The sequence below is a fragment of the Microcaecilia unicolor genome, chromosome 14, assembly GCF_901765095.1.
Source record: "Microcaecilia unicolor chromosome 14, aMicUni1.1, whole genome shotgun sequence".
NCBI lineage: Eukaryota > Metazoa > Chordata > Amphibia > Gymnophiona > Siphonopidae > Microcaecilia > Microcaecilia unicolor.
In genome coordinates, this window is record NC_044044.1 from 27010170 (window position 1) to 27036843 (window position 26674).

The 26674-nt window shown below is 45.7% G+C and overlaps 1 protein-coding gene across 1 annotated transcript; it reads left to right on the forward strand.

Annotated features, from left to right (window-relative positions):
* Window positions 1-2597: 2597 nt before the first annotated feature.
* On the forward strand, window positions 2598-14305 carry TTC5 (tetratricopeptide repeat domain 5). Its single transcript, XM_030187844.1, has 10 exons — window positions 2598-2660; window positions 4668-4800; window positions 7786-7997; window positions 9200-9350; window positions 9527-9618; window positions 9857-9913; window positions 11575-11721; window positions 12015-12229; window positions 12584-12725; window positions 13024-14305. Exons 1-10 carry the CDS (start codon window positions 2619-2621, stop codon window positions 13141-13143), a joined length of 1311 nt encoding a protein of 436 aa, XP_030043704.1. The 5' UTR covers window positions 2598-2618; the 3' UTR covers window positions 13144-14305.
* The last annotated feature ends 12369 nt before the right edge of the window (window positions 14306-26674 follow it).

Below are 26674 nucleotides of genomic sequence, written 5' to 3' on the forward strand. Positions count from 1 at the left end.
CCTTCTCAACCCCATGTGCAAGGCCAGCCCAATCACTAGGTGTAGTAGTAGGCAAACATTCAGCCTTATGCGGCCTTTAGCCCAATTCCCCTTCCTCAAGAATGTGAAACAAAACCTAAAAAAGAAAACAAGATGATACCTTTCTTTTCTGTTTTGTTTTATTTCTATCTTTGTATTTAAAAGTGGACTAACTTGGCTAAACTCAACAATCATGGTCATCCCACAACAATCCTATAAAAATACGTAATTGAACACCATACTTTTGTATTAAATATGGAACTTGCTGCCCAAGGCTGGCCCTTTCCTAAGGGTTGGGCCAGCCCCGCCTGTGTGCTGCAAGAACCTTTTGACTCATCTCTACAGTCCTTCCCCCAAATAGAGGGATGGTTACAGGCTATATCATAGTAGTAACATAGTAGGTGACGGCAGAAAAAGACCTGTATGGTCCACCCAGTCTGCCCAACAAGATAAGCTCATGTGTGCTACTTTTTGTGTATACCTGACCTTGATTTGTATCTGCCATTTTCAGGGCACAGACCGTAGACGTCTGCCCAGCAGTAGCCCCACCACAGCTGACTGAGAAAGACCCCACATGATGCCATTGCTGTTTTTGATAGAACACCAACACACTATGGCTACACTAACAGTGCCCCCTACTAGAGAATGACACGGGGACAGAGCCCATGGGGATGAGGACAAACTTTGTCCCCGTGTCATTTTCTACTTTGAAGCCTGTTAATGAACTGGACTGTTTATGTTTGAGTGATGCAGACAATGATATTTTGATTTTTTTTGGAAAAACAAGCAAACATGCTGGCCACAACTAGCAAAATTTGCACGGGGGATCCTGTACATTCCTAGAACCAGCACATCTTCTATTGCAGAAAGGACTGTGGAAGACTGAATCCTGAGATTGTTGATGACTTATTCATCCACCGATTAAAAAAATCATAACACTGCTTCATAGGGCATATTTCTCCCCCACTAGGGCATACAGAATGGATTGTATTTTGTACCCACCAGAAAAAAAGTGGTGTCTGTAAGAGTGGGGGAAGGGAACTGGCTGTGGTGAGGGGGATGAAATTTGGCTTGGTGTGCGTTGAAGATCAAGCAACCTGAAAGTGTGCTCTGAAAAAGAATGGCTGGGAAAATGGTGGACTCAAGTGGAATTTGTACAGAAGGGTTTCTATTAAAATAAAGAAACAGTGGCTGAAAATACTGAAGAAGCCTCTGGCAAAATGCAGAGCATAGAAGCCAGCTCTATGGCTGCTTGAGCACTCCCAACATTGAACAAACTCCTTGAGTTTGGGGGGGGGGGGGGGGGTAATTTTTGTTGGGTTAAGCATAAGTACATAAGTAATGCCACACTGGGAAAAGACCAAGGGTCCATCGAGCCCAGCATCCTGTCCACGACAGCGGCCAATCCAGGCCAAGGGCACCTGGCGAGCTTCCCAAACGTACAAACATTCTATACATGTTATTCCTGGAATTGTGGATTTTTCCCAAGTCCATTTAGTAGTGGTTTATGGACTTGTCCTTTAGGAAACCGTCTAACCCCTTTTTAATCTCTGCCAAGCTAACCGCCTTCACCACGTTCTCCGGCAATAAATTCCAGAGTTTAATTATGCGTTGGGTGAAGAAACATTTTCACCGATTTAAAAAGTTGAATCCTATCCTATGCATAAGAATTAAAAACAGGAGACTCCAGCAAAGTTGCCACGTTTTTCAGTCCCGGGAAGGAGACTTTTTGGCCAGTCCTGGTTCTGAAATGATATCCTGCAGCAACAGATTTATAGCCCCTGACTCTTGCTATTGAAATCAGTGCTTCAGCTCTTATAATGGTGTTGAAAATCCTAGGCTGGCTTATAATATCCTTCATCAAACTGGGTAACTTGGCAGTTCTGCTCCAGGAGCTGAAAATACTGAAGGTGACTCTCTAGCAAAGTATAAAATGCAAGAGCTAAAAATACCAGGCCAGACTCTAGCAAAATGTAGAGAACACAGGGGCTAAAAATACCAGAGAAGATGCCAGGGAGATGCAGAGGGCTGAAAGTACCAGAGGAGGTTCCAGGATAATGTAGGGAGTACAGAGGCTGAAAATACGGGAGGTGATACCAGGAAAATGCAGAGCAAGGGCTGAAAATACCGGAGAAGATTGCTATGGTTGAAAATACTGGAGGAGATCCCAGGAAAATGCAGACAGCGCAGGGGCTGAAAATACCAGGGGTGATTCTAGGAACACGCAGAGCGCAGGGGCTGAAAATACCAGGGGTGATTCTAGGAACGTGCAGAGCGCAGGGGCTTAAATTACCAGAGGTGACTAAAAAAAAAAAATGCAGAGAGCGCAGCGGCAGAGTTCAAAAATACCCGATGTCATTCCAGGAAAATGCAGGCAGCACTGTGGTTAAAAATACTAGAGCTGATTCCGGGGAAATAGAGAGAGAGAGAGAGCACTGCCAGAGCAGGAGCTGAAAATAGCTGACAGAAGACACCGGCGAGGGCGCTGCTGTTTCCCCTCCTTGCTGCTAGAGGCCCTGTCTCTCTGCTGCTTGCTCTGTTTATTTCTCTCCCTCCCTTTCTCTGGGCTGGTTCAGAGGCGGAGCAACGACAGAGCCACCATGGCTGCAGAATCAGAAGCAGACGCCATGCAGAGGCTGGAGGTACCTAACCCCCCCGCCCCATTGCCCCCCTCCCCAAAGTGCGATGGCAGTTCAGAGCTCCCCACCCTCTGTGCTCCGCCCTGGCATGGAAGTCTTGCAGGGGAAGGGGATCCTAAGCCCCTAAGTCACTTCCACAGGAGGAGCAGGGTTTTAAAGGGTCTGGCCCCAGCAGTTTCCAAATTGGGGAGTAGAGAACCAGGGGTGCCCTGTACATACCCCACTGCTGCTCTTTGTGACTTTATCACTGAACCCTACTGCTGTGAGGCTGCAGGGACTGAAAAAAAAAAGCCCACCGCCATTGTAATAATACCTTGAACTGAAGAGGCCTGAGCCAAATCCTCATAATGAAATACCTTTTCCCTTTCAGAGACGGGGTTTTGGGGGGGGGGGGGGGGGGGGGGCAGGTGCCTTAGTCTGCTATGCCTGGCTGTGGGGTATATGAAGACAGGATTGGCAGATGTTAGTAAAGCAATGCTTCAAAAAGCTTAGCAAATTAATCAACTTTTTTTTTGGTTATTATGACTAATGTATGTAGCTTATGAATTTTTGTCACCTCATTTTGAATGCACTGAATAGGTGTTAAATCAGATTGAAATAGATGAAAAGGTGCAAATATCACCCTTCAGCTTCTTGTATTTTTCATACAAGAGTTGCAACATTAAAAATAACAAAGGGTTTGTTGTTTGTTTTTCCTGTTTTTGTTCCATGCTGGCTGTTTAAAATAACACAGCTGTGGAAGGGTGGGAAGGTTGTATAAGATAACAAGATACACCCACGCAATTTTCTTCATCCACGACTACAAACCATAGTAAGAAAAGCTACAACTACAGTTCCCAGAATGCAACAGGGAAACTTAATGATTATTTGGGGCTGGATGGGTGAGGGGGACAAAAACATAATTTGATAACATCAAAGCAAGAATTACCTTCAAATTATGTACCTTTTATCTTTCAAATCCTAAACGGCACAGCTCCAGACTATATGGTACCATTAATAAAATTAACCTCAAAGAAACACTAAATATGAGGCAAGAAACTATCTCGGACTACACCTCCCAAATTGCAAAAAAAGGGATTTATTTATTTATTTATTGCATTTGTATCCCACATTTTCCCACCTCTTTGCAGGCTCAATGTGGCTTACAATTCATCATGAATGGTGGAAATATATTAGGAAATAGACATTTAGTGTTACAGAAGAATCTTGGGCAACATGATAATGATAAAACATGATAGTCGTATAACAAGCAGATATTATAAATCATTTCTAACTATGTGTGAAGGAGTTATGTATATTCACATTGGTTGATCTTTGTGGTATGCCTTGTTAAAGAGATGGGTCTTCAGTAGTTTGCGGAAGTTGGTTAGTTCGTAGATCGTTTTTAAGTTGCGCGGCAGTGCGTTCCGTAACTGTGTGCTCACGTAGGTAAAAGTTTGACGCCTGCATTAGTTTGTATTTTAGAACTTTGCGGTTGGGGAAGTGAAGATTTAGGAATGTGCGGGATGATCTTTTAGCATTCCTGGGTCCACACTGCAGATTTCACTTACCTAGGAAAAGAAATGGTGTAACTCCTTACCACCCAAAATAAGAAATATACAGGAATATGCTAGATTCCGCAAAATCCTCAAATCGTTCCTATTCAAACAAACCCTCACAAAGAACAACCATATCTCAAACAATTAATTAGTACCTGAACTGGTTATTACTCAATTTACCATTAACTTTCTCTTTGCTTCATGTAGAATTTCTCATTCGTAATAGATTTTCTAAATGTTAAACATCCATAGCTATCCCAGTATGTTTATGATACTGTATTGTAAAATTGGATTCTTACAACAAATTACTTTCTTATTCATTATTCTTTGTTATGTATCCTATACTGTTTATTGTAAGCCACATTGAACTCAAACTTGTTTCGGATAATGTGGGATATAAATGTCACAAATAAATAAACAGAGGTTTCTGTCTCTCCTCTCCACCCCTACCCCATTTGCCTCGCTCTTGCAGGAGTTGGTAACTCGGCTGTACCGGTTCCGGGATGCCTACTTTGAAACACATGGCGTGGAGCACGCAGCGAGCAAACCGCAGGATGTGGCGGAGGAGATGGAGAGGACCCTGAGGGAGCTGGAGGGGGCTGAAGGTGAGTGGGGAGGGGATGGAGGAAAAGCATAAAAAAAAAATCATTGTTATTAATACAACCCCCCCTCCCCTCCCCTGCCCTCCCTTATGGTGAAGTCATGAATAGATTTTAGGGAATGTACGCTGTGGATTGTATGTCTGTTTCCCTCCAAAATTTTAAAGGCTTTCACCTTGCTACCGTCACTGCTGTAGCTACATTTTCAGCACTAGTTGAAATGAAAAAATAACATTCTAGGTTGGAGTGCAGTAAGTTTAAAACAAATAAGAGAAATTTTTTTCTTTACTCAGCGCGTAATTTGACTCTGGAATTCGTTGCTGGAGAATGTGGTTAAGGCGGTTAGCTTAGCAGAGTTTAAGAAAGGTTTGGACGGCTTCCTGAAGGAAAAGGCCATAGAATGTTATTAAATGGACGTAGGGGAAAACCCACTATTCCTGGGACAAGCAGTACAAAATGCTTTGCTCCGTGGATCTTGTCGGGTGATTTTGACCTGGATTGGCCACTGTCGGAGACTGGGTGTTGGGCTAGATGGACATTTGGTCTGTCCCAGTGTGGCAATGCTTATGTCTTATGTCTTAGGTTGAAACTCACTCTGTGAAATGTGGCCAGACTGGTGGGGATCAAGGTTGCCAGATGGGAAAAATTTTCCCCGGCCAAAATCAGCCCTAAACCAGCCCAGTGTCAAACCCCGCCTCCCACATCACCAGCCCCGCCTCCCATGTCACCAGCCCCACCCCCTGACGTCACCCCTGACGTCGACCACGCCCCTCAAAAGCTTCTATTGGACCACATCGGACCAATAGAAGCCCCGGGAAAGCTTTTATTGGACCAAATTGGACCAATAGAAGCCCTGAAAAAGCTTCTATTGGACCAAATTGGACCAATAGAAGCCCCGGAAAAAAGCACACAGCGGCCACAGTAGAAGAGCCCAAACCCGCACCCGCCGAAATTTTGCCGCAGCTGCTCAAAGAAAACCCGCCCAGTGTTGCGGGAAGACCGCAACCCTGGCAACAATGGTGGGGATTTGACGCCAGGAAAAACCTCTGCAGAGAATCACCTACCATGCCAGGAGAATGAAAGACGAATGAAAAAAGGAGCGTCTTGGCTATTTCCATCTACTAGGGGTCCCTGCCCCCTCTTCCCCTCCCAATTTGAAGCTATTTTTGAGGGGAGAGGAAAGAGCACTGGCGTAGCTAGGTGGGGCCACGGGGGCCTGGGCCCCCTCCCAGATGTGCTCTGGGCCCCTGGTTGGCTGGCAGGGGTCCCCCAACCCCTGCCAGCTGAAAACTTCATCCTGCCCTGGTCTGTCTTCTCCTCACGTCGAGCACGCTCCTTTTAGTGAAAATTGAGCATGCTCAGTTTCACTAAAAGGAGTGTGCCAGACGTGAGGGGAAGAGAGAGCAGGGCAGGCAATGCGGCAGCGCCGGAGACCAGCGCTGCACAAAGTCTTCAACTGGCGGGGATTGGGGACCCCCGCCGGCCAAGGTGTACAGCGGCAGTAGTGGGAAGCGGAGGGGGGCGGGGGTGACCAAAACGTGCCCCCCCCCCCCCCGCCTTGGGCTCTTGTCCCCTCCCATCTCGAGGTTTGGCTGCGCCCCTGAGAGAGAGCATTTGATTTGTTTACTATTATTACATATGGGTTTGACCCCTGGTAAGCTTCTTAAATCCTTTGTGTAGGAGATGGGGGGGGGGGGGGAATTAGAGTTAAATAATAAGCCTTCTGGTTGCATATTTTTAAACACCCCTGTGCGCTGTGTGTCCATTCTGTGAAGAAAGACATTTCTCTCCCCATATCTTCTGCAAAATACGATGGGCCATTCAGAGCCCAGGAAACGTGATCCTTCGAAATAATGGCTCTGAGTTGCTTTGGCTGTTACTTACCAGTTTGGTACATTTATTATTATTATTATTATTACATTTGTATCCCACATTATCCCACCTTTTTGCAGGCTCAATGTGGCTTACAATTCATCGTAGATACTGGAAATAGAAAAGAATATACATTTGGTTTTACAGCGAGTTTTGGGTACGTGATGGTGAAATACATGATAGTGTTAAAGCCATAGGCATTAGGTGCATGATGGTGTGAAAGCAGAAGACATTAAAGAACATTCCTGGATATCTTGAAGAAAGTAGTTACGTGTGTTGTTCTTTATGATATATTTTGTCGAAGAGATACGTTTTCAGGAGTTTGCGGAAATTGGTCATTTCGTAGACCGATTTCAGGTTACGTGGCAGTGAATTCCAGAGCTGTGTGCTTGTATAGGAAAAAGTTGATGAATGCATTGATTTGTATTTCAAGCCTTTGCATTTGGGAGGATGGAGGTTGAGGAATGTGCGGGAGGAGTTTTTTGCTTTTCTGGGTGGTAGTTCTATTAGATCCGACATGTAGGCTGGGCTGTCACCATGGATGATTTTATGGACCAAGGTACAGATGCAACTTACCTACGGTATCAGTTGTATTGTTTTCTGTCTCCCACTGTAGAGCTGGTTTTCTGCTTTGAATTTGTTCAGCCTGGTCGATATTTAAGAAGTGCAGGTGTTAAATATACCAGTAGCCTCCCAAGTTTGCCATAACTGTTAACTAACAGCAGCGTCAAACTTTCAGGCCGTGGTCCGTCTGCTCTCAGGATGCGACCCGCTTAAGATTTTTAGCAAAACAATTTTCGACCTAATTAATCATAGGCACGATTTTGAAGCATGACAAATCAGCAAAGTCACAATTTCAGAAGAGACTTACCCATTCTGATGAGTTTAAACCATTCTAACAACAGGCTAAAATATCTGTGGATCCTTCACGCACATGGATTTCGGGTCACGTGGCTCACAGCTGAGAAAAAAGCATGCTACGTCCGTCGTGTAACAAAATGTCCTTTTGATTTCTGACTTTAAGAGTATAATTAAAAAAAAATAGCTGGCTGTGTCTCTCTCTGTATTTTTCTCTCACCTTTTTCTCTCTCTCGCTGTCTTCTGTTCTTCCCAACTCAGGCTGTGCAAAGCACAAAGCCCCCTATTTGATGCTGAAGGGGAAAGTCCTGAATGTGGTGGCAGATTACAACCCCCAGGCTGAAGAGGCCCTCTCCAGGGCTGTCAAGCTGGACCCGGAGCTGGTGGAGGCCTGGAACCAGCTAGGAGAGGTTTACTGGAAGAAAGGAGACATTGCGGCAGCCTGCACCTGCTTCTCTGGAGCGCTGAACCACGTGAGCCTTGATGGGGCTGGGTTTCCACTCCAGTTTAGAGTTTTGTGGGTGACGGCAGAAGCAAAATGAGGCTTGGACCTCACCAGGTGATGGGGCAAATGTTGGGTGTATCTCCCAAATCACAGGGATCCGAGTGACAGAAAAACAGTACATGACTTGGGGATGTTCCGTCCAGTTTTTAGTCGACATTTCACATTGTTAAGCAAAAGTTACTTTAGGTACGGCAGGTTTTTTCCCCATCCCCCACAGGGTTTACAATCCGTTTGTACCTGAGGCAATGGAGGGTTAAGTGACTTGCACAAGGTCACAAGGGGCTGCAGTGGGATTTGAACTGGGTTTCCTTGGTTCTTAGGGGTCCTTTTACAAAGGCGTGCTGAAAAATGGCCTGGGATTCGTTTCCAGAGAATGTGGTAAAGGCGGTTAGCTTAGCGGAGTTTTAAAAAGGTTTGGACGGCTTCCTAAAGGAAAAGTCCATAGATCGTTATTAAATGGGGAAAATCCACTATTTCTGGGATAAGCAGTATAAAGTGTTTTGTACTATTTTTGGGATCTTGCTAGGTATTTGTGACCTGGATTGGCCACTGTTGGAAACAGGATGCTGGGCTCGATGGACCTTTGGTCTTTCCCAGTATGGCAAAACTTATGTACTTATGGTAGCGTAGGCGCGGGTTTTGGTCGCGCGCAGAATCATTTTTCAGTGCACCTGTTAAAAAAAAAAAAAAAAAAAGGCCTTTTTTTCCCTCCCGAAAATGGATGTGCGGCAAAATCAAAATTGCCGCTCGTCCATTTTGGGCCTCTGACCTTACCGACAGCCGTAGACCTAGTGGTAAAGAATTTGGGTGGTAAGGACCTATCTGCCTCAGATACCGCTTGGCGCGCATCCGCAACACGCGTCTGAAAATAAAAATGATTTTTCAGATGCACGCCAAAAATGAAATTACCGCAAGAGCCACGCGGTAGTTGAGCGGTAAGTCCATTTTGGCCCCTACTCTTCAAGCTAGTTGAAGACATATGAGCCCTGCACCGAGACCCGTGAACTTTCTAAATCTTTCCATAAAGGTTTCTGTTCCCCATCAGCCAGTCGCTCTGTTTGACGGAGTTATTCACTCTGCAGAGCGCATGTGTCATCAAACTCACCCTTCTCCCACTTTGCTCCCTCCTAGCTGATGGTTTTTTTTTTTTCTTACCTCATTCTCCCACAGTGCAGGAACAAGGTGTCCCTGAGACAGCTCTCCATGGTGCTGCGCCAGCTGTCCTGCCAGGATCCCGAGGAGCGTGCCCGGAATGTGGCCAACAGCGTTGCCCACGCTAAAGAGGCCATACAGATGGATGTGCAGGACGGGACCTCCTGGTGTGAGTCCTGTTCTCGCCTCCCCATGGACGAGGGCTGGAGTTGGGGAAGGAGCGAGGAGAGAAACTGGGTGTGATGCCTGCCTGATGAGAGCCAGATTGGAGAAAGACCGCGAGTGGTAGGTTCCTGACGAGAGAAGGATGAGAGGTTCTAATTCCTGTGTGTTTCTCTCTCTCAGATATCCTAGGCAATGCCTACCTCTCGTTGTTCTTCAGTAGTGGACAGAGCCCTCAGATCTCCCAGCAGGCACTGAGTGCATACGCCAGGGCGGTGAGTGTTCCCTCCGCTTAACTCCCGTGAAACCCTGTGAGACGCCCAGTTCACGTCTCTTGCTTTGTACAGTGAGACCTTGATACTCGTGTTATTCCATCCGTGCAAGAGTCATCATAAAGTTTAGATTAGTGGTGGGAGCAAAGGAAGGCAGGGCATGAGTTCAATGTAGGCTTTTCCTTTTGGATTCAAAATCTGTTATGTAGTCTAACGTGTTTCTCCCATCCCTTCACTGCAGGAGAGAGTAGACACTACAGCAGCCTGTAACCCGGACCTACACTTCAATAGAGCTACAGTAAGTGTGAGCCAAGCCAACCCCCTTTCCTGCCCAGACCTCCACCGCAACAGAGCCATGGAAAGAGAGACACCCCTCCTCAAAGTTGTAAATATATAAGTCCTATTTGATGCGTAGAGGAGATATTTACTGTGTTGGAGTGTAGAATGTATATAGTTTTGATTTGTTTCTTTGTGTATTTATATTATTTTGGTGTATTTTGTATTTGTGTACTGTCTTGTATTTTTATTTATTTATTTTTGTAATTTTATGTTTTAAAATTGTTGTAATCCACTCAGCTCTAGGGGATTAAGCGGGATATAAATTGTGAAATTAAATCACTTTTTAAAATCTATGCGGTTTTACAGTTAGCAAGCTGAATAAATGAACTTGGAAGCCTTCTTATCTCTGTAAGAGGGTGTTGGTGGGGGAAGTAAGATCCGATAAAGCTGGTAATGGAGGCAGGCACCTCAGAGGTCCTGGAGGGGGCTGAAACGTTTTCCAGTTTGGAACGATATAAACTTTTCACTGCTTTGGGGCCCTCGGCCTAGGTGCTGTCCTCATTTTGAACTGAAGAGGTCCATTCCGCTGGGTTGCGGATCTCCACATTAGATTTTACCCTCTTATGCCTCGCCCGACCAGTGCTCCAACATTTTCTTTTGAGTAGAGAGGGGGCATGGGAAGGGTTTGGCCCCCACCGTTCCCCTTTCCATTTTTGCTTTATCACTGATGTCTATGAGTAAGATGCCGGAGGATGTGGTAACAGCGGTTAGCGCATCTGGGTTTAAAAAAGGTTTGGACAAGTTCCTGGAGGAAAAGTCCATAGTCTCCTATTGAGATAGACAAGAGGGAAGCCACTGCTTGTCTGTGGAATCAGTAGCATGAACCTTAATACTATGTGGGATTCCGTCAGGTACTTCTGACCCGGATTGACCACTGTTGGAAACAGGATACTGGGCTAGATGGACCCTTGGTCTCTCCCAGTATGACTGTTCTTATGTCAGAAAGTGGAGAGAGGAGAGGACCTCTTATGTCCGTAAAAGGCTTTGGATCTTGTTTGCTTTCCAGGCGTTTGCATGGATTTTCTTCTTGGGGGAGGTAGTGTCTCCCAATAGGTTAATTTTGAACATCCTGTGATAGGTCTGATCCGCCCCCCTGTGCCAGGGTATGATCGCAGTCTTAACTGCTAGTGGTCATCTCAGCAGTTACCCCGTTCCAGCGGAGCCCTTCGCTGGTGTTTCTAAGATCTGATGTGTACAAGCAACCTATCAAGATGGTCTTGGAAATTCTTTGTAATGCGGCCGGTACAACAGTTTCTGTACCTTTCCACCACATGTGCTTGGTCTCTGATTGCATTTGTGGGTCCTTGAGGGTCCTTCTCTTCCTCCACGCAGAGTCACTGCTGATAAAAGTGCTGTTCTTTTGCTTTCTCCATTTTTCCTGCTCAGAGTTTTGTTGTCAGTGGGGAAATGTCCCAGGTGATCACAGCTTCTCCGTTCTCCACAGTTCTCGCAAGCTCCCGATCCCAGTGTTTTTCCGGCCCAGCAGTGACTGTCTTTCTGTACTTTCCAGTGGACGAGCTAGGCTGCCTTTCTGTCGCCAGGTTTTCTGTCATCAGCAAAAGATAAAATGTGTTGACTGTTTCTTTTCTGTTTGGGGATGTGTTCTTTTTTTTTTTCCAGCTGTATAAGTATGAGGAGAGTTACCAGAAGGCACTGGAGGGCTTGTCACGAGCAGCACTGCTGGACCCTGCGTGGCCGGAACCCAAACTCCGAGAGCAGCAGTTGCTGGACTTCCTGGAGAGGCTGACGGGGCATCTACATAATAAGGTACCGGGGAGAAGGGGGGGTGGAGGCAGCCAGCCAGCCAGCCAAGACTGAACCTGTATGATAGCAGCCAACGCCTCATATAAGATTTTCTGTCAGATAAGACTGAACCTTATCTGACAGGACATCTCGTATCATAAGAGACATCGGCTGCTATCGTACAGGAAAGGGACAGTCAATAGGACAGACTAAGCTTTCACTGAAATCACATCTCTTACACCATAAGATGTCGCATGAAAAGTTCTGTCCCTCACAGAGATACATGCTGAACTAATGTCTCTCTTTCCACCGTCCAGGGAAAAGTGAAGGGCAAGAAGTTGCAGAGCATGCTGGGTAGCCTGCGGCCCTCACTGCTAGGCCCCTGCGGAGATGGGCGATACCAAGGTCCCTCGGGTCAGAAAGTCACACTGGAGCAGAGACTCCTGAGTGCGCTGAAACCCGGGGTTAACACCGGCGTAGTGGTTCTGGGCAGGGTTGTGTTTAGCCTGACAACAGAAGAGAAAGTACCATTGTGAGTAGCAAGTTGGTCTGTCTTTGCTCCTCTGTCTGTGCTCTCTCCCCCTGATCACTTGCTCTGTATCCTCTCCCACCTATCTGTCCGAGTCAGGTTTCAGCAGATCTCTGTGTCTCTGCTCCTCATCCGAATGTACTTTTGTCTCTCCCTCTCTGTTCCTCTGTGTTTACCGTGTCTCTCTGTCTCTTTCTCTCATTATGGTCTGTGTTGTCAGTCTGTGTGTCCCTCTGCGATTCCCCCTGTGTCGGTCTGCCTCGCTCTGCCTGTCTTGAGTTTGTCTCTGGGAAGCTGAACATTTTGAAACCGGTTCCGTCTCACTGGTGCGTTTCTCATCTCCCTCTCTCCCCTAAGCACCTTTGGCCTGGTGGATTCAGAAGGCTCCTGTTTTGCTGTGATGGTTTACAACATGGTGGAGACCTGGGGGGTTCTCATCGGGGACTCTGTGGCTATCCCGGAGCCTCACCTCAAACAACATCAGATCCAGAGAGAAAAGGTGAGGAGTCCCTGCAGCACCCCAAAACCTTCCCCTTAATGCCCCCCCCCCCCCCAAGACATACCAGTCTGCCAATTCACTTCAGCAGCCCCTGTTATTCCACTACTGAGACCCTGTCCCCAAGACGCAGCTCTGCCAGTGTAGCTCACTCCTGCCTTGCACCATCCTTTGCTATCCACAGCCGTGTCAGAGCACCTCAGTCCTGCCCTGCATCATCTCTAGCTTTGCAGTGCAGCTCTGTCACCCCCTACTGGTCTATAATTGCATATTTCCTTCTTTCTCTCTCTCACCCCTCCAGACCTTCTCCTTCAGTAGCCTCCGAGTGGAGAGTCCCCTTCTGCTTGTGGTGAATGGCAAAACCCAAGGACCAGGGTGCCAGGCGTCTGCCACAGTGGTGTACAGCCCACAGAGCGAGTGATTGGAAATTTCGTTGGTCGTATTCCATGGGAGCGCATAAGGGCAGGGATGGATATTTCCACTGCGTGGGGATGACAGGGGTCCAAGCCTTTTGCTGTGTTAGGGGCAGGGAAGGGGTTAATGAAAAGCTGTGTGTGGGGTGGTCTGAAACTGCTCCCACCTCCCTGTGACTAGTAAGACCTTTACCTGGATAAAACTTGACTTAGGAGAGAGAGACTGAGAGGCGAAGATCTCTTGCAGTCTGTCTTTCTTTCCTTTTTGTCTCACTGCTTCCTCTTCCTTTCTATACACACCTGTATCTTTTTTTTTTTTTTTGCTTTCTTTCTTTTTGATAGGGCTGTGGATTAATCGAAGTAACTAACTCGATTACCTGGTTAAATTTTTAGTGTGATTAAAAATTTTAATCACAATTACTCTTGGTCTGGCATGGCTGTAGTTGCCTGGGTTGCGGGGCAGTGTCTGCAGTGCAAGCAGGATTCTTCCACCAGCCCCAAGAGCCTTCCCGCAGCTGCGTCCCGCCTCCTCTGATGCAACTTCCTGTTTTCATGGATGCAGGAAAGCGCTCGGGGCCTGCCTTGCATTGCAAATGCTGCCCTGCGTCCCAGGCAAGTACAGCAATGCTGGACGAGTTAAGTCAAGATTAAACATTTAATTTTGAGATTAATTGTGATTACATTTTTTTAAATCATCCAACAGCCATAGTCTTTGCCCACTCATTCTCTCTCTTCCTCTCAGCACACATCTCACTTATCCTCACCTTTCTTCTGTCCCTGTCTCCAGTCTTTTCCTGACCACCCCCCCCCCCCCCCCATCTTCCTTCCCACCAGAACTATTCGTTGGGAGGAGGGAGGAGTCATTTTAAATCCAGCCTGTCTTTTGTGAGTTCACCATTCCCAGGCATCCGTGGTCCTTCAGCAGTGCCTGAAAACTTGGCACCAGATCTGAGGTCTCTTTTCAGAAATGTATGACAGACTGGGCGGAGGGAGGTAAGGGACATTGCCCTCTAGACATGAATCCCTCCCCCCGAGTAGCAAATTCAAAAAAAATATTTGTTTCTGACCCTTCACCCCCCATGTTTTATAATGGGAGAGGATTTCTCCCCTTCGTTTTATATTTATTTTTATATATTATATATATGTGGTGTTTATACTTCTGATTAAAAGACTGAATTTGTAGCTGCTTTTGTCCCTTGAGCTGTCTCTGCTGATTTATAGACAAGGAACTGCCTTGCCAAAACAATTAAAAATAATCCCAAAATGCTAAGGAGAAACACCAAAGGCAGTTCTGAGGATGTGATGCCGGTCCGTAAGCAGCAGGGAAAGGAGCGAAAGAGCTGTTTTCTCTAGCAGAAAGGAGACAATGTGGAGAGCTATGAGAAGATGAACCCCCCCTCCCCGACCGCCCCAGTATGCCAGAAGAATTGGAAGGAAGCGACTTGGGACACGTAGAGGCTCGTAGAAGCAAAAGTTGAGAACTGAATTGAAACTGCCATCGACTTGCTGGGGAAAGCTGGAATTTAAATGTCAAGTTCAAAGTAGATCACATGACACGTAAGGTAATCAGCATAAGGGAAGATAGGAGATAGGCAAAAAAAAAAAAAAAAGGCACAGCAGGGATTAAAGAGGTTTCTTTAATCCCTGCTGTGCCTTTTTTTTTTTTTTTTTTTTTTGCCTATTTTTGCAAAGTCTGCAAAATACACAGCCAATCCTCTAAACAAACCTGACTCCCCTCAGCAAGGAACAACAACAACAACAAAAAAGTCCCAACAAATCTGATTAGAAGGCAAAGTTTTCAGATATTTGAAGACAGTTAAATAATTGGTCTTGAAATTAATATCTTGAGGCAGGTGGTGTGTGCCAGTTTTTGCTTACTGGTAGCACTAGAATGAAGCACAGGAGAGGCAAATACTCTGATGATGAAGGAGATGCTTAAGGGCTGGATTATTACATGATTTCTTCACCTTTTTTTTCAAGTTCTGTATTCGGGTACATGAGTTATTTCCATGACCAGGTGGACTAATGTTCTATGTTCTAACTGAAGCCATGGAGAATGAGGTGTCACAGTGTCAGTGGGCGATGCAGGGTCTGAACTGCCCCTGTTAAAATGCTCCCCTTTTCCATGAATGGCCACGTTAGTGCTTACCGCAGCTTAGTAAAAGGACCCCAGAATGAGAGAGGACTGAGATCTGGCTGTAGAGAAGCAGATTTAGCAGCTTTTAATGGCACAGTATAGAGGAGTGTGGTAGCCGTGTTAGTTCACTCTTAAGGTTATCAATTGAAATCAAACAAAATAAAACATGGAAAAGAAAATAAGATGATACCTTTTTTATTGGCCATAACTTAATACATTTCTTGATTAGCTTTCGAAGGTTGCCCTTCTTCGTCAGATCGGAAATAAGCAAATGTGCTAGCTGACAGTGTATATAAGTGAAAACATTCAAGCATTACTATGACAGTCTGACAGGGTGGGAGGATGGGGGGGGGGGGGTGGGTCGGAGGTATGCATGGGGACATCAAAGCATATCATTGAAAGGTAACTTTAAAACCATACAAGAACATAAGACCTTTGAAGTCAGAATGATTGAATATTTTAACACCCAACAGAAAGGACTTAACAAGCATCTGGGGTTCCTAGCCCATTATAAACCATAAAGCTGTATGTCTCTGTTGATCACCCCACCCCTCACCTATCCACACCCATCCTGTTAGAATATCAATGATATGCTTTGATGTCCCCATGCATACCTCCGACCCACCCCCCCCCCCCATCCTCCCACCCCTGTCAGACTGTCATAGTAATGCTTGAATGTTTTCACTTATATACACTGTCAGCTAGCACATTTGCTTATTTCCGATCTGAGGAAGAAGGGCAACCTTCGAAAGCTAATCAAGAAATGTATTAAGTTATGTCCAATAAAAAAGGTATCATCTTATTTTCTTTTCCATGTTTTATTTTGTTTGATTTCTATTAGACACAATGGAAATAGAGGCACTTGCTGTTCTAACAACCCACCACAAGATGTCAGCACAATACTGCAAAACGATGATATCTATGCTCTAATCTGGTTAAATGTACTGAAATGAAGGTTACACTCCCCCCCCCCCCCTTTTACAAAATCGCGCAGTAATGCCGACACAGTCCATATTAACGCATCTGCAGCTGCAAGTACCGTAATACTGGGAAAAGGTCAAGGGTCCATCAAGCCCAGCATCCAGCGGCCAATCCAGGCTTCAAGAACCCCGCCCCCCCCCAAAAAAAATTTTAAAATATGTCCAATGGGCTTTTCCCTCAGGAATCTGTCCAAACCCCCTTTAAATTCTGTAAATCTGAGAAAATTTTTCTTCACTCAACGTGTAATTGAACTCTGGAATTCGTTGCCAGAGAATGTGGTAAAGGCGGTTAGCTTAGCGGAGTTTTAAAAAGGTTTGGACGGCTTCCTAAAGGAAAAGTCCACAGACCGTTATTAAATGGACTTGGGGAAAATCCACTATTTCTGGGATAAGCAGTATAAAATGTTTTGTACTGTTTTGGGATCTTGCCAGGTGTTTGTGACCTGGATTGGCCACTGTTGGAAACAGGATGCTGGGCTCGATGGACCTTTGGTCTTTCCCAGTATGGCAATACTTATGTACTTATGTAGTCTGAAAAGTATAAAACTATACCAATGATTCAGCCACTTGTACTGCAGTGTAGCTTTTCCAACCACTGCAAAACGAGTCGTGCCTGGTCTTTGTGAAGAATTAAATAAATTCCTTTTGGACCACATTGGCGAAAGGAGGGTTTTTTTTTTGCTCTCCTCCACTGGCGTGTGCTGAAGTTGCCATTAGCGCTCAGTCATTTCACAAAACCACCTTGTGTGCGGCAACCAGCGACCATGCGGTAATGTCCATGAACTAATTGGTTAACGCAGGAACGCCAACTCTTTGCCCCTGATGTGCCCCCTCAAAAAAACAATTGAAAACCTTTTTAGTCCAGCAGTTAGTGTGTGCACATTTAGAAGTTACCACGAGATGGCTGAGCGAGTCCTGCAGTACTCCATTTTTAGCTGCAATAGGCGTGACTTAAAAGGCCTCTAAGGGGCTCTTTTACTAAAGCTTAGCGCATGCTAAATGCTGTGCATCTTATTATTATTATTTTTTTTAGATTTTGCTCACACCTTTTTCAGTAGTAGCTCAAGGTGAGTTACGTTCAGGTACTCTGGATATTTCTCTGTCCCAGGAGGGCTCACAATCTAAGTTTGTACCTGAGGCAATGGAGGGTTAAGTGACTTGCCCAAGATCACAAGGAGTAGCAGCGGGATTGGAACTGGCCACCTCTGGATTGCAAGACCGGTGCTCTGACCACTAGGCCACTCCTCCACTCCAGAATCTTGCTGTTCTTTGGGGTTCTACATGGAATCTTGTCACTCTTTAAGGTTCCAGAATCTTATTTATTTTAGATTTTGCTCACACCTTTTTCAGTAGTAGGTCAAGGTGAGTTACATTCATGTAAGATTGTCATGTCGACAAAGTATCTTGAATATGAAATCTCCAGGGGACAGAGTCAGATATCTCCACCCCCCCCCCCCCCCACAACCCATTCACTCCACTGCATGTCTTGCCTCCTCCCTTCCCACCCCATCCTTCCAGTTACCCCCCAACTGCTCCACTCCCCTCACCTATACCCCCTCATCCATCTACCCACTTCCAATCACCTCCCCTTCCAGATCCCCCATCTACCCAACTTCCCCTCTCGCCCTCATCCCTACCACCGATGACAGCTTTAGCCCTCCGCTTCCTTTTCACCCCATGGCTTGTATTCCCGCTCTACCCCCCCCCCCCCCATCCTATCACCCAACTCCCTATTTTGCTCCTATCCTTCATTCTTTCACCCCTACCCACCTTCTCCTTCTCACCTTCATCTCTACCACTCCACTCCCCCCCCTCTCACCCCATCCCTGCTACTTCCCTTATCCATTTATCTTATTTATTTAATACAACCCACCTATCCAGCCATCTAGGCGAGGTACAATAAAATACTCATAAAAGCATAAACAGCACAAAATCATACAGACAATAAAATCCGGCAAACCTCAAAACCCAACCGTCAAGCAAACGCTCTGGTGTGAGGGTATTATACACCCTTGCTGAACTTTCAGGCCTCTAGTCCCCCCCCCCCACCCCAAAAGTTTGGTAAAATCAACAATCATGATCATCCTCAACAACACCCCTCCCAAAATAATTTGGGGAAAACGGTCCCTGATGGTAAAATTGTTTCCTATCGTTTCTATGAGTTAATGGGAATAGCAAGACCCATTGCTTTGCTTTCACTCTGCTTTCTTTATGTGTCGTCCCCCCCCCCCAACTTCCTCCCGCTCTGTATTTCTCCTGTCTGCCTGTGTCTTTGCCAGTGTCAAATGTTTATCTCCTAAATAATTCAGAGGACTTGAGCTTCAAATAACCAAGGCACTGGAGTTCCTTGTCCTCTGGCAAACCCTTAAAAGGCTGCCCAGGCTGTCTCCTGATGTAACTTGATACTTCCTCAGTCCCTGCTCCCCCTCCCTTTCCCAACCGTGGGAAGTATGGAAACCAGCAACCTCCAGGTCATTTGGAACAGGTTGCCCCAGTCCTGGTTTTACCCAATGGCATGCATCAGTATAAAACCTGGATTGGCTGAGATTGACTGTTGATCGGGAGCATGTTGCCAACCCAGGAGAGAAGTCTTGGCTGGCTCCCTAGATAGTGTCAAACCCTGCGCTGAACCTGCAAGTGAAAAGGAAGGGGCAGAGCACTGATAACACCGTAAATGACAGCAGATAAAGACCTGAACGGTCCGTCCAGTCTGCCCAACAGTCCTACTCATTATCAAGTCATGATTAAACCAGCAATGAATGTGATATAAAATACTATTTTTCTTTGGCATTTCGGGGTCAAAGACCGTAGAAGTCCACCCGGCTCTGTCCTTAGGTCCCAACTGCTGAAGTTGCCGTCGAAGCCCACTCCAGCCTATCCAAGTCTGTCTTGTCCTTTGCGGGACGCAGACCGTGAAATTCTGCCTGGCTCTGTCCTCATGTTCAATTCACCTCACAAACCTAGCCTAGACACAGGTAGCCCAAGGTACAAACTTTATGGCCATTCCCCCTCTCTTCTAAGCTTTGGAACTGGGACTACCTTACCCATAACTCACTATCCATTCCACCCCCCCACTCCCCCTCCTCTCCCACTCCATTCCCTTCTTGCTAACACACTTTCCCTGCTATAACATACTTTAATATTAAAAAATTTTTTTCAATAAATGAGCAACACCCAAGCTATGCTTAAATGTAGTGACAACCCCCCCCCACCACCACCAGCTACTCGCCTTGTCAGCCAAGTAGCAGTTCGCCAACTGCTCCATCTCTGGTGATCTTGGCTCCCCCAGCCCCGCCTTGACAGCCAGGGCCAACCTCCAAGCCCATTTCTGGTCACGCAACCTACCATGATAATCAAATCTGATTCCCGCTTCTTGTTATGAGCCACAACACCCGTAGTTTGGGTTTCCTGCCTGTTGTGACAATAGGTACAACCCCTAGTCACATCCCACTCTTACCGCTAGGGAATCCTAGCCAAAAGCCAAGCAATAAGAATGGGTGGGTGGGTGGTAGGACAAACTACCTTTAAGGGGCAAGGAAAAGGCCCTGAGCCTGGGAGAGACTATTTTAAATACTCCAACCAATGAGCTATCAAAGGGTTGAGTGCACGACCAATCATATAGCCAATCCAGAAGCACCTTCCCCTGCCCACCCCGAGACACTCTTTTCTCTAGAAATTTTGCCCTACTATGACTTCCCAAGTTGGGGTAAGTGGTCCAGCCCGTGGTAAACTGGGCCCTTCGAGACAAGCTTTCAGACTTGTCTCTTCCCAGAGACAGCTGTGATATTATCACTGGATATCCACGTTACGAACAGCAGAGGGTTCCACATAAAGCAATGGATGCATGGAATTCTGAAGAAGATCAGCTGTCCGTGCTGTATTCATGCTTTGAAAATATCAGTGTAATGCTTGCATATGGCTGTGATTAAAATCTGCTCTTGAGCTGTCTGTGCTATATTCCTGTTTTACATATATCAATGCGATGTCTGCACAGGGTTTTGAGGAAAATCTTTCTTTTTAGCTGTCTGTGTTGTATGCATGCATGCATTACCTGTATCAGTGTAATGTCTACATGTAGTTCTGGTAATTGGAGTGGAGGAGTGGCCTAGTGGTTAGAGCAGCACCAGTCTTGCAATCCGGAGGTGGCAGGTTCACAATCCCACCACTAATCCTTGTGATCTTGGGCAAGTCACTTAACCCTCCATTGCCTCAGGTACAAACATAGATTGTGAGCCCTCCTGGGACAGAGAAATATCCAGAGTACCTGAATGTAACTCTCCTTAAGCTACTACTGAAAAAGGTGTGAGCAAAATCTAAATAAATAAGATTCTGGAATCTTAAAGAGTGACAAGATTCCATGCAGAATCTCAAAGAGTAGCGACATTCCATGTAGAACCCCAAAGAATAGCAAGATTCTGGAGTGGAGGAGTGGCCTAGTGGTTAGAGCATTGGTCAGTTCAAATCCCGCTGCTGCTCCTTGTGACCTTGGGCAAGTCACTTAACCCTCCATTGCCTCAGGTACAAACTTAGATTGTGAGGCCTCCTGGGACAGAGAAAATATCCAGTGTATGTAACTCACCTTGAGCTACTACTGAAAAAGGTGTGAGCAAAATCTAAAATAAATAAGTAATGTGCTGTATTCCTACTTTCCATGTTGTTTCTGACACCTGCATGGATGAAAACCTGCTCTTCAGCTGTCTGTGCTGTATTCGTGCTTCAAGTCTATGAGTGTAACATTTGCATGGGACTCTGATGAATTTGTGGATACATGAAGTGTTCCTGGGGGGGGGAGGGGGAAGGGCAAAGCATTTGTTTAATTCAGCTTCCTGCATTAATTTGATTGTACTACATTACAACTGCTGGGTCACCTCTAAATTAAGCCTGGTGTGGACTTTGGAGGTGAAGTGTTTTGTAAATGTGTATGTGACTCCTTTGTTGGGTATTGTCAAAGGCCGGCTCACACCCTCCACTGATTGCCATGTGACACCTGGAACCGGTTCCTCTGCTGGAGTCCCTCTCTCACAGTGCAATATTTCTAACTGGCCTGACAAGTTTGACTGGGGCAGGGCATCAGCCTGAATTCATTGTGTTGGTTTCCACAGTGCTAAGGTACCAAGAAGAATCAACGATCAGCAAATATGTTGCAGGCCAGACATTTTTCGAAATACATTTGTGCGGAGCATTTCAGGGCTGAACTCAATCAAGTTTTCATCTGCTGAAGAGGGCATGAGTCCCCACCAGAAATAATAAAAGCTCTCAGCTACAACTTTTTCCACTGAGTTTTTAATTCTGCATCGGACGTGTAGAAGCACCAGTCTGTATAAGAACATAACATCAGAACAGCCATACTGCGTCAGACCAATGGTCCATCTAGCCCAGTATCCTGCTTCCAAACAGTGGCCAAGCCAGGTCACAAGTACCTGGCAGAAACCCAATTAATAGTACCAGTTCCATGCTACCGATCCCAGGGCAAAGCAGCGGCTTCTATCTTAATAACAGACTATGGACTTTTCCTCCAGGAACATGTCCAAACCTTTTTTTAATCCAGATACGCTAATTGCTATTACCATGTCCTCTGGCAACAAGTTCCAGAGCTTAATTATTCTTCGCACGATGAAATATTTCCTCCTATTTGGTTTAAAATTATTCCCCTGCAATTTCATTGAGTGTCCCCTGGTCTTCGTACTTTTTGAATGAGTGAAAAATCAATTCACTGCTACCTGCTCCACACTGTTCAGGATTTTGTAGACCTCAGCCGTCTCTTTTCCAAGCTGAAGAGCCTTTCCTCATAGGAGTTCCATCTCCTTTATCATTTTTGGTCGCGCTTCTTTGAACCTTTTCTAATTCTGCTGTATCTTTTTTGAGATACGGCGGCCAGAACTGAACACAATACTCAAGGTCACACCATAGAGTGATACAGAGGCATTATTTTAATATTTGCGGTCTTATTTTGCATCCCTCTCCTGTGGACTAACGTGGCAGCCACCCCACTTTACTTCCCCTCACGTTGAGATTGTAAACTCTTGGGAGCAGGCTGTTGTCATACCTGAAACGTGTTGTAAGCAGCCTTGAGCTAAATATTCAGGGCTGTAACTGGGGGTGGGCAAGTGATGGAGGTGCCCGGAGTGCTAAGCCTTTTTGGGGGAACCGAAACATGACTGAAATGCAAGCGTGGGCTGATAATGGAGGAAATGCATGAAAATATGCTATTGTCCAAGTGCGAGGGGAGAGGGTGGAGGGAGAAAAGAGTCCTAATCTGGGCACAAATTCCCTTGCCTGACCTTGGCACAAGAATGCCAAGTTACAGCGCTGTAAAGCTTTGGAAAGCTGGTCTAAAGATATTAAATGGTTACTCTGTGTCCCTTACTCTGCAGTCACAGCGTAGGCATATTTGGTTCCAGAGATACCAAAGGAGAAGCATCCCAAAGAGTGAAATGTTTCAAAGAGTATCTGGGGTATAAACCTAGAAATAGTAACATGTTGCTTTGCTTTGCAAAAAAAACAAACAAACAAACCCAAAAATGCATAAAATCATATTTGTTTTTTCTGCAGTGCCTCTGGAACAATTACAGATAGACTGGAAGCAATTTGAGGATCATTTTCAAAGGAATTTGCCAGCTAACCAAGCAATTTGTTTATTTAAAACATTTATAGTCCACATTATTTATAAAATCTATGTGGATTACAATAAAACATACGTAAAAACAAACATATTAAAAAAAAAAAGCAGAGGCTGAAAACCACACTCCGTCCAGGAGATAATTTTGTAAGGAGCAGCCTAGTTGTGGTGACAAGTGTGTGCATAGATGGCAGGATTTATTTATGTGTGTTAGTGGACACATACGTGTGTAAATGACCTCATTAAACACCAGCGCAACTGCACGTACTTTGCTTCCATGGCATGAACCTTCTCTGTGGGCTTACGCACAGGCAGAATTTGGGCAGCGCGAGCACGTACGCCTGTTGATTATGAACTAACAATAATTTATGCGCGCACTTGTGAAATGTAGGTGTGTTTCACGGACAGGCCCATGCCAAGGGTCTATGCCGCCCCCCCCCGCAGACGAACTGTTGGCGCCCCCCTTCCCCCGCAGAAGAACAGTTGGCGCGCGCGCACCCCTCTCCCCCCCCGTGAAGATGAACGCTGCGCGCCCTGGGGGCCTTTAAATCTTTTACTTGCAGTCGCAGCAGCGTCTGTGAAAGCGGAGCGCTGCCGACGTCTCCCTTCCCTTCGCGCTCTTGGTTCCCTCAGTGTCCGCCTTCTTCTGACGTCAGAAGAAGGCGGGACACTGAGGGAACCAATGAGTGCAAGGGAAGGGAGACGTCGGCAGCGCTCCGTTTTCACAGACGCTGCTGCGACTGCAAGTAAAAGATTTAAAGGCCTCGGCGGCGCGGGGCAAGGGTAAGCACTGCGGCGGCGCCCTCCAGAGGTGGGCGCCCTCCTGCGGTGCTTACCCCGCTTACCGCATCGGCACGGCCCTGTTCACGGACACCAGCTCTGGTGTGATTGTGCCTTAATTCGTGGCACATTCTCTGCCACCTTTGCTAGTGCGTTAAAAAGCACTTCCACAAGGCGATGTGTGAGAAACTGGTCAATTCTATACACGGCACTCAAAATCGGGCACGCGTCCTACTTGCACGCACAGTTTGATTGAATAACAAGCCAATTGGCGCCAATAATGGGGCGCCAGCAATCAATTATTACTGCTAATTGGCAACGATTTTGAATCTACGTGCGCATCTTTGTAGTCGGTATTCTATAAAGATGTGCGAGTAAAGTTTTACATGCAGATTGGAAAAGAGGGCGTGGCCATGGGAGGGGCATGGGCTGGTCAGGGATGTTCCTAGAATTTGCATGCAGTGTTACAGAATATGGCAAGTCCACGCCTAGTTTAGGCAGGAAGATTTACACCAGGGTTCAGTTGGTGTAAATCCTCATTGCCCAAAATTGGGTGCAGATCCTGGCTGCAAGCGCTATTCTATAAACGGTGCCCAACTCGGAGCACACATATTTGTAAATTTGGGAAAAGGGATGGGGTGGGAGGGAGGGGGAGCAGTACATAGGAAGGTGTGTTCAGATTCCTTCCTACTGGTGGGGGCACTTGTCTTTCCTTCTCCTAGCCTTGCCTCTCACAAAAGTAGCGATCAGAGCACTAGCGCTGAGGCTTGGAGGAGCGACAGAGGAAGCTCAGAGTGTGAATGAGAAAACCTTCACTCCTATCACATTGCGAACCATAAAATTATACAGCTGTGTCACTTTCTGATTACTCATCCATCGCAATTTGACAACTTGAAGAGTAGCAAATCACCTGGACCAGATGGTATTCATCCCAGAGTACTGATAGAATTAAAAAAATGAACTTGCAAAACTATTGTTACTAATATGTAATTTATCTTTAAAATCAAGCATGGTACCGGAAGATTGGAGGGTGGCCAATGTAACGCCGATTTTGTAAAAAGGTTCCAGAGGTGACCCGGAAAAATATAAACCGGTGATCCTGATGTCAGTTCCAGGCAAAATGGTAGAGACTATTTATTATAAAGAACAAAATTACAGAACATATTCAAAAGCATGGATTAATGAGACAATGCCAACATGGATTTAGTGAAGGGAAATCTTGCCTCACCAATCTAATACATTTCTTTGAAGGGGTGAACAAACGTGGATAAAGGTGAGCCGGTCGATATTGTGTATCTGGATTTTCAAAAGGCATTTGACAAAGTACATCATGAAAAAGACTCCAGAGGGAATTGGAGAGTCATTGGATAGGAGGTAGTGTTCTATTGTGGATTAAAAACTGGCTAAAAGATAGAAAACAGAGAGTAGGGTTAAATGGTCAGTATTCTCAATGGAGAAGGATAGATAGTGGGGTTCCCCAGGGGTCTGTACTGGGACTGCTGCTTTTTAACATATTTATAAATAATCGAGAGTTGGGAATAACTAGTGAGGTAATTAAATTTGCTGGTGACACAAAGTTATTCAAAGTTGTTAAATCACAAGAGGATTGTGAAAAATTACAAGAGGACCTTATGAGACTGGGCGTATCAATGGCAGATGTGCAAGTGCAAAGTGATGCATGTGGGGAAAGAGGAACCCAAACTATAGATACGTGATGCAAGGTTCCACATTAGGAGTCACCGACCAAGAAAGGGATGTAGGTGTCATCGTTGATGATATGTTGAAGCCCTCTGCTCAGTGTTTGGCGGTGGCTAAGAAAGCAAATAGAATGTTAGGTATTATTGGGAAAGGAGTGGAAAACAAAAATGAGGACGTTATAATGCCTTTGTATTGCTCCATGGTGCAACCGCACCTCGAATACTATGTGCAATTCTGGTCACCAATCTCAAAAAAGATATAGTAGAATTAGAAAAGGTGCAGAGAAGGGTGACGAAAATGATAAAGGGGATGGGACAACTTCCCTATGAGGAAAGGCTAAAGCAGCTAGGGCTCTTCAGCTTGGAGAAAAGACGGCTGAGAGGAGATATGATAGATTGCAAGCTCTGTCTAATTAGATTGTAAGCTCTGTTGAGCAGGGACTGCCTCTTCATGTTGAAGTGTACAGCGCTGCGTACATCTAGTAGCACTATAGAAATGATAAGTAGTAGTAGTAGTCTTTGAGATTCCGGAATCTTGCTACTGTGGGATTCCGGAATCTTGCTACTTTTTGGGATTCCACATAGAATCTTGCTACTGTGGGATTCTGGAATCTTCGTACTCTTTGGGATTCCGCACAGATTCTTGCTACTGTGGGATTCCGGAATCTTCGTACTCTTTGGGATTCCGCACAGAATCTTGCTACTCTTTGTCCTTATCCCTTATTTGTCCTGTTTGTCTGTCCTAATTAGATTGTAAGCTCTGTCGAGCAGGGACTGTCTCTTCATGTTGAAGTGTACAGCGCTGTGTACATCTAGTAGCGCTATAGAAATGAGAAGTAGTAGTAGAGGTCTATAAAATACTGAGTGGAGTGAAACAGGTAGGCATGAATCGCTTGTTTACTCTTTCCAAAAATACTAGGACAAGGGGGCATGCAACGAAGCTACAAAGCAGTAAAACAAATCGGAGAAAATATTTCTGCACTCAACGTGTAATTAAACTCTGGAATTTGTTGCCAGAGAATGTGGTAAAAGCAGTTAGCTTAGCCGGGTTTAAAAAAGGTTTGGACGGCTTTCTGAAAGAATAAGCCGTTATTAAGATGAAAATCTACTGCATATTTCTAGGATAAGCAGCATACAATGTATTGTGCTGTTTTGGGATCTTGTCAGGTACTTGTGACCCCTGAATTGGCCACTGTTGGAAACAGGATGCTGGGCTTGACGGACCAATATGGTAACACTTATGCACCAATGCTTCCTGTTTCTCCCTGCCACTCTTATCCGATTTGCAGAAGACGGTTCTGCTTTCCAAAGCTAGTCAAAAATGTA